This window comes from Salarias fasciatus, chromosome 23, assembly GCF_902148845.1.
Source record: "Salarias fasciatus chromosome 23, fSalaFa1.1, whole genome shotgun sequence".
Classification (NCBI taxonomy): domain Eukaryota; kingdom Metazoa; phylum Chordata; class Actinopteri; order Blenniiformes; family Blenniidae; genus Salarias; species Salarias fasciatus.
Genome location: NC_043766.1, coordinates 18,603,594 through 18,616,023, shown reverse-complemented (window position 1 = coordinate 18,616,023; position 12,430 = coordinate 18,603,594). Strand labels below are relative to the sequence as shown.

Genomic DNA, 12,430 nt, shown 5'->3' with positions numbered 1-12,430 from the left:
ATAAACTATCACTGTCTGTGTATGCATGACATATTTTTAACTACTTCATGACTAAGAAATAGTTTTCACATATTGAGGTTAGTGATTGTTGTTAATTGTTGCTAATTTCTGTCGACCAGATTGATTTTCTGGAGAGTGGAAAGTGGACCTGAACAACTATTTGCAGTCACGGTGAATCTAGAGTGACTTGCAGTGATCTCAGCTCAATAAACAACTTTCTTTTTGTATGGAAATGCTGTGGTGCCGTGCAGGTATCATGTGGTCATGACTGCTCAGACATCTGCATACAAACAAAACAGCAGAATAATTCCTCCCTACTCCCATTTTGACAGGTTTTGCTACCGAAAAATACAGAGGGTGCAATTATAATTGGAAATACTCAGTTTTATCATCACACGCCTATTGGTTATCAGATACTTAATTTTTACAGGTATTTCTTTCCTTTTTTAACTATGCCATCAGCTGTTTTATGCCATGGCTTCTACATTTCAGAGTCCTTTCTGCATTTTACAGTCAGGTTTCATGGTAGCCCCCTTGCAGCTAGCTTTTCCTGACAAACGTTGGGAGGACAGAAGAAAAAGTTGTAATCTCTCAAGCATTTCTAATGAGTTTTTCTCCTACAATTATTTGATAAGAGCAGACAAGACTGGAGGCAGTGTGTATGATACACTAGCTCCTACTGCCGAGGTGAGAGCTCTGCTGATTACACAGAGAGCCATTTACACGCACGCACACGCACACACGGACACACACACGCGCACACACGGACACACACACACAAAGAAAACACAAACACACCCAGAGGCTTACAGCCCGTCATCTCAGAGTGCAACAATCCTAATAATAACACGAGAGGCTGAAGTTATGACCGGCAGACACTCCTAAGTTTCGAGTCTGGGTCTCCTTAATCTGTACACACACACACACACACACACACACACACACACACACAAACACACACACACACATACGTGTACATGTGCATTCATACACACATTATTCTTTAATGAATCTAAACTCACCACGCTCAATCCCAGTTGCTCCCTCTGCAGGTAGGGCAGGTTCCTGCGATCCAAGCTGGCCAGATAATGCTGCAGTCGGGAGTAGGTGTATGGGTAGCAATAGGCAAATTGGTATGTGTCATCCTCTCGGTCAAAGCAGAAGGCAAAAGACATGACGTAGTTGCGTCGATGGTCTGGGCAGCGGTAGTAGTACACATTTTTGGGTGGAAGCCTCTGCCTGCCAAAACAACACACACACACACACACACACAAATGATACAAAGATTCAAAAGGTCATACAGAGGACAAGTTTTTGGTTCAAGAATTTACGAAGGTCTGAGACTGCAACGAACAGAGTGATCACAACCAATGAGAACGCAGCCCTTTTTGCAAGTAAAGGTAAAAAGTGCAGAAAGTGTAAAGACAGACAGAGATTCAGAGACAGAAGTTACACAGAGAACTGAGAAATCAGCACAAAGAAGTTGCATCAACTTATCAGTTTTTCTTCTTCCAGAGACATTGAGTTCATCTCATCAAGAAGGAAAAGTACTGAAGGAGAGAGTGGAGGTGTCACCCACTCATCATCCCCTTGAATTTTAGTCAAAGTGAAATTTAAACATTGAAACCAAAACCAATGACTTTTTAACTTTGTTTATAAGACAGGTGCCAAATTGGAAGTTTTCAAAATTGAGGCGAGCTCCAGTTGTGATTAATAGCATTTTCTTTATGATATATTGTCATACTAACACAGTGTCTACCTTTTATGCTCTCGGGCAAATCTAAAAAGCACAAAGACACTCAGAGGGGGAAAAAAAAAATTAATATGAAGAGTAAATCATCAATCATTAACTGACTGGATAAACAGAGAGAAACTGCCTTAATTACTTAGGATTTACAAATATCACTCTCTTTATGCTTTTTAGAGCAATTTTGTTTGTTTTCCATCAAAAGTGATTTGCTTTTCAGACTGAACACTGTAGGTGAGCCACAAAACATAATGTATTGTAAAAACAGCAGTTAAAATTCTTCACACATAATGATAATCAACTTGAATGGCACCTCTACAGCATGGAAGGAAAATGAATGGTATCATCAATGATGTTCCTGGAAAATTAGGACCAAAATGATTCACTGTAGATGTTAGTCATTTGTTTTATGAAAACAGGAGAGCTTGTTTTTGTTCCCTCTGCTTCAAATTCTTTTGGCATTTGGAGGATTTGGAATTGCAGAATGCATCTTTAATTGTGCCAAACCTGTGTTTTCAGCTGCGCTAAAAAAAAAAAAAAAAAAAAAAAGCAAAAACAAAAGAAAATGCAATGTGATTACAACAGACAAAAGAGGTATTCAAAAGTGGCTCCTAGTGAGCCTCATCTAGGAATGTAGGATGAAGTATGCAAACAAAAGAAACAATGCGCAAAAAATTGTAAAAAAAAAAAAAACACCAACATACACACCACAAACAAACAAAAACACCAAAAAAACCATGCTTGACAAATAAAATGTTATAAGCATGAACTTCCCAAACAATTATGGTACAGGGCCCTTTAGCATTAGCAGCCCTGTTTTTGTGCCAAGATGCCCATGATGAAATGCAGTTCTTTCACCAAAGACAAGTTCCTGTCTCCTCTGAAGTAAATGCTCATCTTAGATAGATAAATAAGTGAGTTAATGTCAAGAAAAGAAAACGAGTTCATTTAAGACAAAAAAAAAAAAAAAAAAGTGTGTGTATGATAGTGCTGCTGGGATAAACCTGACCCGCTATAGCTGTAAAGTGAATCAGATCAAAAGTTCACAGTAAAGCCCGCAACAAAAGAAATCTCCAGTAGGTGGTCCCTATATAAAGGGTTTAGAGACTGTTTTTATACAGATATCATATTTTTGTGGTGTACATCTATGTATCCATCTATCTTCTTTCCTATTTAGTTCACAGGGGATCACACTAATAGTAGGAAGTGCAAAGTAGCTCAGGCATTTTTGTCCACTGCAGCTTCCACCTGCTATTCTGTTGAGGCTCAAAGCCACTCCCAGATCAAATGAGAGCGATATTCTCTGCAGTAGGTCCTGGGCAATCCATCTTCTATACTGCTTTATCTAATTCAGGGTCGCAAGGGTCCACAGCCGATCTCACCTGACTATGGGCGAATGCAGGTTACATCCTGGACAGGTCACTAATCCATCACAGGGGGGGAAAGTACACATTACACACTCACACCCACAACTAAGAGATCAGAAAACCTCAACCATGTTTTCCTATTGTGGGGGGAAAGCTGAACACGCAGGAAAAAAACCCAAACTATGCAGGTACACACAAGAAGAACAAACAAACTTCATACAGAAAGGCTTCGACTGGACTCAAACCAGGTTGGACAGTTTTTTTTTTGTTATTTTTTGAAAATTAAAATTAAAAGAAAAATACTGCGGAAGAGTAAATATGTAATATGAGTACTGCAATGATTTTGTGCTGAGTGTGTGGTGCTGTGTCTTCATCTTTGGATGTTGCAGTTGTGAACTTTTCTGAACTGCATGTTAAATAGTATGTTGAGCCAAGAAAAGCTGACTGATCACTGCTCTTCATGGACGATCAGTGGGTACGGGACATTACTGTGTAGTCCACAGAGTTTTTCTGCTCACTCATATCTATTTCCAAGGCACTATAAAAATAATCATATTTGAATAAAAGTGCTATATATAAATAACCATGAAAACAACATAGAATGAAAATGAAATGGTTGCACATATATTTGCTCTATTCTTCATCTGTCTGTCTTTGACTTCTTCTCTTCACTCGTTCAGCTTTCACCACTAAGACATGATGAGAACAATGTCATGTACATACAAGTGTCTGCGTTTGTCTTTTCTACCTCACTCACTCTATTTTTCATTAGTTGGATTTTTCTCTAAATCTCCTGGTTGCCACTCTGACTGTCTTGACAGTTTTGCATCAAGGAGACCAAGCATGGGGAACAGCGGTGCTGCCCTAGGAGCGCTGGCAGATGCACATAGAGCACAGGATAAAAGGAAGAAAAAGATGAGGACGATGAGTGATTGGAGGGTTTGGGGTGGTGGGAGCTGGGAGAAAGGTGGAATAAGGAGATAAGGAGAAGATGAGAGAGCAGGGCGATGGCAGATCTGGGACTGATATGGAGATATACGGTAAAGGGTGGCGGCTAGCCACGTAGTGGCTGTGTGATGGCTGCTGATGGCTGGCTAGTGAACTAGCGACTCTGGCAACAGATTAGATGAAGATGGTATCGGGGCTATGATAGGAACAGGACCTGATAATCAACAAACAGGACAGACTGCGCTGTGCTAACTCTGACAGAGTGAACTTCCTGACTTGCCTTTAAAGAGGGGGTACAGCAAGGAGACACATGAGAGTTTTGTGTTTGCTCAGACACTTAATACATCGGGTATCGCAAAAGTCTTGCATAAACATACATAGTGAGCATTAGATGCATTTTCAAACACTTGAAGATGTCCCTGCAGGTGGCTTGAGAAACAAAAAGCTAAATCACTCAGCCTCTTTCAGGCAGAGGAGAAGAAGGGGGAGAAAAGCAAGGCTGATTATTCCTTCAGAGGAGGAGAAAGGAAAATGTCTCTGCATGTGGCTATCTCAGCAGAATACTAATTCAGCTGGTGGATAGCTATACCACACCCAGACTGCCAACTGGAGCCAGCTTTCCAGGGTCATCCTACTGGCTGCTAAGCTGGACAAAGAAACAAAAGAATAAAAACTTGAGAAGGGTGGTCAATCTGGGAAGCAGACTCCCTTGTCCCCCAGTTGAATCCATACGCTATTATTGAAGCGGCTTGACTGTATGGGTTTAACTAGACCATACTGTGGATGAATGGAAATGGCTGACAAGGACAAAACAGGCATCCAGAAGACACACACTTAGACACATGTACAATCGCCTCATAGTGTGTTACTGTAGTGACGGCCCTCCGAGGTGCAGGATAATTAAAATAAGATGACACCTCACCTCTTTACATATTTTTCCATTTGGCTCTGGCCATCCAAGCAATCCCACTTCTCTGTTTCTTCTTCCACTTCTCTCTACTGGGCAACGTGTGACCTTGCCGGAGACTGGAAAAGTCCTGGCTATTGATTTTAATTACGGCTGCTTGTCCCATTACAGCATTATAGGCCATAGAAAATGGCTGTGAGACTTGATATGGAGAGAAAGCCTGCCTGGACAGCCTACAGTACTGGCAGAGGGAGCACACCTATTTCTGATACAGTCACACAAACAAACATAAAATATGCACAAAATCTTCGGCATATGCACGGCAATGCACACGTCTCTTTGGTTTTTATCTGTGACTGCTTCTGCTCGGCTGCTGGCAATTTGTTTTATCTAAATGGTACCTCCCTGTGCCTCTCCGCTGCCCATCTCTTGACGTGGTACAGTGCCGTCATTCCCAAACAGAATTATCACCGCATGGGACGAAGGGGGGAAAACGGAGAAGCTCTCTGCATATGATAACATTCTCACACATGGTTTTACAATTCAGTGATTACAGAGACACAGACGCACACACACACACACACAAACAGGGATATGCAAAGAGTCACACACCGAAACAACGCTGCACACTCAAACCGTATGCGAGCTACATCAAGGTCATTCCCTTCACAGCGAGCCACGGGACGAGTTAACTTCCAGCCAGTCTCATCACAGCCTTACAGAATAAAGAGAAGTGAGCAGCAGAGAGGAATAGAGAAAATGAAAAGCTACAGAATGGCAGCAAGTGGATGACAAACAGAGAAAGAGACAAAGTCCAAGAGAATGGGACAAAAAAAAAAAAAGAGACAAGGGGAGAAAACAAAGGGAGAGGATTTCATAGAGCGAGCAGGCAGCCTTTAGCGAGGTGTCACTTTGCTTGCCAGGGCTTTTCTACTACTGAACCACTGGTATCTACAAACTCCTGCTCTGATTTAGATGGTGCCGGGGTCTCTCTGAAGTTTCAAGATGAAGGCTTATAAATTGGTAGCTTTCATACGGCCGACATCTTGTCTCTATTTTCAAATCAATCAAGCGTAGAGGACACGCCAATCACTGACGCTCGGAGCACTCTCACAGACAAAGGCATAAACATACAGGACAAAACTCACCAGTCCTGGACACACAAAAAACATGCACTCTCCCACTCCCTTTTATTTTCTATATCACTGTTGTCACTTTTAGCTTGTCAAACATTTATGCTGTCAACTGTTAGGAAGGTTAAATGTCTCCCAATGTGCCCTTACAGCTGTCGGGCTCCGCAGATCCCAACCAGCTCATTCGAAGCCAGCGGTAGCTTCATTTGGCAAACATTTCATATTAAATTACATATTTCTTTACTCCCAGTGTGTTAGTAAGCCAATAATTAAAGTGGCAATATTTCTTGGCACACAAAAATGATGCCAGATGTTGGATAGGCTCATTGTTTTGAAAGTGTGGCTCAATGGTTTCATTATTTTATTTTTTTATAAACTAAGTCAAGCGTAAAGCATCCTCTGAATCATCTCAGGAGTGTCAGTCCTGTTGGTGGTCCTGTGTGTGTGTGTGTGTGTGTGTGTGTGTGTGTGTGTGTGTGTTTGTGTCTGTCATAGATAGTGGCCATATATTTTTTGGGATGCAAATCAAGATAAAATTGCAGTCAAACGTTAATAACGTGTTGGTTTAGTAATTTTCTTGACCCAGTCTATATGTTACTTGCGATTACCGTATCTCTATAATTAATGTTGTGCATGTTACCGAACATTATTCAATTCAATTCAATTCAGCTTTATTTATATAGCACCAAATACAACCCAGTCATTTCTAGGCTGCTTTTAAAGAGAAGACGCAACAGATCCAACAGTTGAATCACATTAGAACTTAGAGTGAATAGTTACTTTGGCTAAAAGTTACTAAGTAGTTATTTAAAAATAAATTGAAATAACTTGTGTGACTGTGTAAACCAGTCAGTTGTTAACAGAGTTGAAAATCCCATTAGGAAACAGACAAATGCTGAGGATGCTGCGGCCTCTAAGAGGTGCCACAGAATTGGGAAAAAGATTCACCTTTACTATATCATATAATTATATTGAAACTAGAAATTAGCTAGAACTTTTAAATTGGAAAAAGACTGATTCCAATGTAAAGTAACGTCAAATTGATTTTTGTACAAATGATAATCACACTATATTTTTACTTTTACTGTGCTTTAACATGTAGCTCACTTTATGCTAAACAGTCTGGATGAAAAGTTCTCTAGAAATTATGTTTGATTAGATTTGAAATGTAGCTTAGAATTGTGTTAAAACAATAACACAAAGTGGAGCAGATGCATATTAGAGCCCGGGAGTTACCTGCTACTGTTGGATTCTTTGCACGAGAAAGCAATAACACAGGTGAATTACGGACTTTCCTGTAACGAGAGCACTGAGAGCTGCTCACCTGTCCTGACAACAGTCCTTTAACAGCCCTCTCAGGTCAGAAACAACCCTCCTCCGACAACACTGAAACACATCCTCACCCAAAAGCAGCATCAAAACCTCTGGGAGCTAAACTTCAATAAGGGGGGCTTTAAACACAATCACTACTTGTTTACAAGCCTTGTGAAAATGGATGAATCTTCTAGCCTCTGATATTCAAATGTTACTGGTGGATTTAATGAGCTGATCTGTGGCATAAGTTTCACCGTGAGTTCGGCAAATCAGCTCTGTCAATATCATATCACAGCCACTCCGCACCATCCGTGCTTACATTATGCTTCGGATGTAAGATGTAGAGTTATTTCCATAAAAACAAAACTGAAATCTTTCATAAATCTTACAGCCTCATCTAAATAAAACACCTTTGCTGTTTGTAAAAGTAATCAGTTAGTTCTGCAGATACATTTAAAACAGAGTGCCTGGCTGTGCATAGATTTGTTTGTCAGTTTGTTTTTATCTGTCTGTTACTCAGGCTGTGAGTGCTAAAATTAATTTCACCAAGTAATTCATCTGCTTTTCACAACACTCCTCTTCCATATCATCATTTTTCTCTCACTTCCAGCTTTTACTTATGACGCTATCTTTCTAGCATTTTCTTATTCAAAATGTGAAAATATTCCATTGTTACAATCACCGCTCATAACTGCAGCACAAACAGAATTATCATCCTATGAATGATATGAAAGCCTGTACTGCAAATATGATTTTGTATAGAATCTAACATCTAACTCAAACTCATTGGTTGCACTGTAAATATGAATTACATTGGACATTTCTACATCAATGAGAGATTCACAAAGAAAACTTTTATCACCCTGCAGATGGCACACACAGAGATTAATATCTTGAAGGATTTATAGTGGCCACACCTACCATTATACCCTGAGGCGGAGACAACAAGGAAATTACCTTTAAGTAAAATGAACTGCATGACTGAGCAAATAGATTCATATGAATGTAATGAAAACATTTTTATTGGCGTCCAGATTCAACCTCCTCTGAGGCTGCACAGCGGTTAGCGCTATTGCCTCGCACCGAGAAAGTCCGAGTTCAAACATCGACTGCCGTTCTGCGTGGAGTTTGCATGTTCTCCCTGCGCATGAATGGGCTTCCTCCGGATTCTTGGGTTTCCCCATACAGTGTAAAATAAAATGCATAAGAGGTTATCTGGTAATTGTCCTTGGTGTTTGCCCTTTGATCTGTGACGAACTGGCGACCTGTCCATGGCGCGCCCTCTCTTTGCCCATAGTTAGCTAGGATCGCGACAAATGGCACGCAAGATGAATGGATGAGAACAACTCTGACAGAATGACAGTGCCTGTATTGACCAGTAGAGGGCCAAAATTTAGAATAAAAATTAACTGTTGATGTGATGTGGGGAAAAGTCCACAAAATATTGAGGAAATGTGTAAAGTGTAATGCACTCAGACATGCTGTGTAATGCACGTTGGAGTTTTTTTTTTTTATGATTAAAAAACAAAACAAACAAACCAAAAAAAAAAAAAAAAAAATCATGCCTCCAATATATCCCACAGGAGTCTGAGCTAGAATGAGCATGCTGGGTTGCGGATAGCTAGCTCCCCTGTGTTTTGTGGGGCAGCAGGGCAATTAGCAGAATACAGATGATCACTGTACCCTCGTCACTGTGGCGCCATGGGTCCCCTATGGGGCGACCAGGCAGGTGCAAGTACGTCTGGAGTAATGGCGGGAGTAGAAAAGAAAAAAAAAATCCCCCATCCAAAAACAAAACAAACTCACAGGCACACACAAACATTTCTTACAATGTGATGATATCAGCATTAGGATCCTCACGGGTGGTGCTGTGGAAGCAAGTGGGAGTGGGAGGAGATGGGCGGGCAGAGGGATGGTGCATGTGTTTGAAAGAGAGGAGCGATGAGAACATCTACTTGTAATTGTGTGATGCAGCATTTCCCAGAGTGCAACATAATACTCCCATTACATTATCTGTGTGTGTGTGTGTGTGTGTGTGTGTGTGTGTGTGTGTGTGTGTGTGTGTGTGTGTGTGTGTGTGTGTGTGTAAATGTGAAATGGAATAGACAGACTGGCGCCAGACTACATCGTAACAATAATAAGAGCAGACACGCGCACAGATAGAGATATTATAAAGGTATATTAGCTGCATGTACACTCAGTAAATTAGTGAATACGTGATCTTACAGCCAATGTTGTTCTACAACAGCAAGTGCATCACTAATGCCATATATTATAAAAAAGACCCAACATGCCTGACTGCACCTCTTCATCTTTTTCTCTGCGTCTTGTCTGTTCCTGTTTCAGTCCAAATGAAGTCACAAAATACAATAGCGCACATTTACAATATGGCTGGTTTCAAAACATACAGTACATGACCGACAAACGTGTGATGAGAGAATTCCCTCTTCTCTCACAGTGAGTCACGCCAGTAACAGTGGGACAAGTGATGTGAGATCAAGCAACATCGCCGCAGCTGTCTGTGTCTGAGTGTGTGGAGGGTGTGTGTGTGTGTGTGTGTGTGTGTGTGTGTGTGTGCGCGCGCGCGCGTGTGTGTGTGTGTGTATGTGCTAAATAAGGTAAGCGGGTGATGAGATCATTCTTTCTGGAAATTCACTCAGTGGAAGGCAATGGAACACATATGACACGTTCTGAAATCACTTTTTATTAAATCCCGCATAGAGATGAGCTCATCTCTTGTGGTCCATTACTCTGATCAGAGTGACTTACTGTTGTGGAGAAATAACCAGCACCTTGAATAAACCAATAAAGGACAGCATAAAACAACCAAAGCAAACGCAATCTACATTCTGATTGATTTCACTTGATTTTTTTCTCGCCATAAATATTTTAAACAATGCAGAAACTAGTTGATTTTCAATACAATCACAGTTTGGTCAACAGATAGATGACTAAAGCTCGGACCCAACCAGCTACAGTAACTGATGTGAAATCCAAATCAATAAACTGATGAATGAGGGATAATACGGAGTTTGTCTTTTGTAAGAAAGTACAAGGAGCGAGTTGGAGAAGAATACAGAATAATCAGAGTGTCTGAAAAAATGCTGAGTATTCATGCACAACAGTGTGCACACTGATGAACCCATTTGGATAAGAGGCAAAGCATATTCCGAAATACTTGACCAAGATCAGTTGATCTGAATCCATTTGTTTTGAGATGCCTCCTTGGATGATTGAGGGCATGTCTAGACAACACTTACGTGGTTAGCAGAACACTGAAAAGCAGTATTTACTGCTTCGGGGACTGATTAACACTGAAACATTTGACATGAAGCTATCTCGAAATGAACAGCTCTCCGGAGTGTAAAATATTGTCTTTTCTCTGCATCAAAATGTGGTTTATTGGTGAAAGGTTGTAGGGATAGATAATGGCTGTTTTTTTTAATACTCCTACCTCATTTCGTCTCACTATTTAGCCATTAAGTCACTAATATTAAGGGTTAGCGCCTTCTCCTTTTTGCTCACTATGTCACCAAGTGGTAGTAGGTGGTATTACAAGGTTAATCTATCTATCTATCTATCTATCTATCTATCTATCTATCTATCTATCTATTTTTTCCATTTCAAGCTCTTCTTTTCCTCACATCATCCTCTCGGAGGGCCTGCTGGCCTTGGCACAGAGATGCCAGCCTGTCTGCCTGCATTTCCCCTGGCACTCTGGTGGCAGCTGTGGGGCTGGCTGCCCTGTCTGCCTCCATACTCCCCGGTATATTACACATGCACATACACACTCACTCACACTCACAGCTTGCAGCCAGACTGGTGTCACCACATCAGTGCCAGGGGTAGCAGGACTCACAGGAAAGGAGAGCTTGAGGGAACTGGGGAGGAAAAGGAACAGGGTGGGGTGGAAGGAGGAGGAGGGTGTATACATGGGCGCTTGGGCACTCAGACAGCCAGATGCTGCCAATTAACTTCTCCGGCCGCCACAGGGCTGTAGGGACAGAGTCTGGCACCTGTACCATCCAACCGACACTCACAGACACACATTTTCTTGTGGTTGACGGTAGAGGCACCCCTGTGTGTGACTTGTGTGGGAAATTAGATGAGGGCCTCAGAGCTTACTGCTCTACTGTAAGTGCTGAACTCTACGACCTTTGTCAAATTCTCTTCTCTTCTCTTCTCTTCTCTTCTCTTCTCTTCTCTTCTGCCTTTATCAGTACCCATCTATACAAGTTCATCAGACTTTGGGACTTGGGGCTTCAGGAAGCTGGATCTCCTACCATCCGTAAAAATGGGTGGTGACAGTTCACACCATGGACAGATCACCACCGTATCAAAGGGTAAACAGAGAGAGTTCAAGTGAATGCAAAATGATCACAATATTCCACCCACATACATTGAAAATTCAGGGGTATCAATCGACATCTACACATTTTTTACTTTTTTTTTTTCTTGGGAGGGGGCCAGAAAACGGAGAGAGTGCCTTATGTGGTCATGTTGCCGTGATTGGAGTCTTTCTCATCTCAACACAACAGGTTGCAGGAAGAACAGACAACTCTACGATGTAGACTGAAAATCCTCAGAAGTTCTGCATAATACTGTGTCTTTGTGTATTTTTGCCCATATGTGTGCTTTCTGTCAGACTGTGTTGGTTATTATAAGAAACAGGAGAAATTACAGGCTACTACAGATGAAAGCTTTTAGTTGCAGTAGCTACTGCACAGCATACAGCTATTTACTGAATGTGAAATATATTAACAAACAAAACACTTTGACAGAGTACAGTATGGTACAGGACTCATGCTTTACACTAGGATTTAAAAAAGTGAAGTTTTTTTCCCACAACAACTCAATCATTTGCCTGCAGGTTTTGAGAAATATGATTTTCAAATTCATTATTGAAATTCATGAAGCCAAAAAATACAAGAAAGCTTTAAAAGACAATTCTACTATACTTCAGTCTAAATATAGAGGCAACAAGGCACCTGAATAAGTTAAAAACAACGCTGAG

General features: G+C 41.1%; 1 protein-coding gene across 1 annotated transcript in view; it reads right to left on the bottom strand.

Annotated features, from left to right (window-relative positions):
* Positions 1–314: 314 nt before the first annotated feature.
* agbl4 (AGBL carboxypeptidase 4) overlaps positions 315–12,430 on the bottom strand; it is a 189,090-nt gene continuing 176,974 nt past the window's right edge. The window contains exons 5-6 of the mRNA XM_030083694.1: positions 972–1,239; positions 315–338 (exon numbers count right to left, since the gene is read on the bottom strand). Coding sequence (XP_029939554.1) covers positions 315–338; positions 972–1,239 — 292 coding nt within the window. The remainder of the gene's footprint in view (positions 339–971; positions 1,240–12,430) is intronic.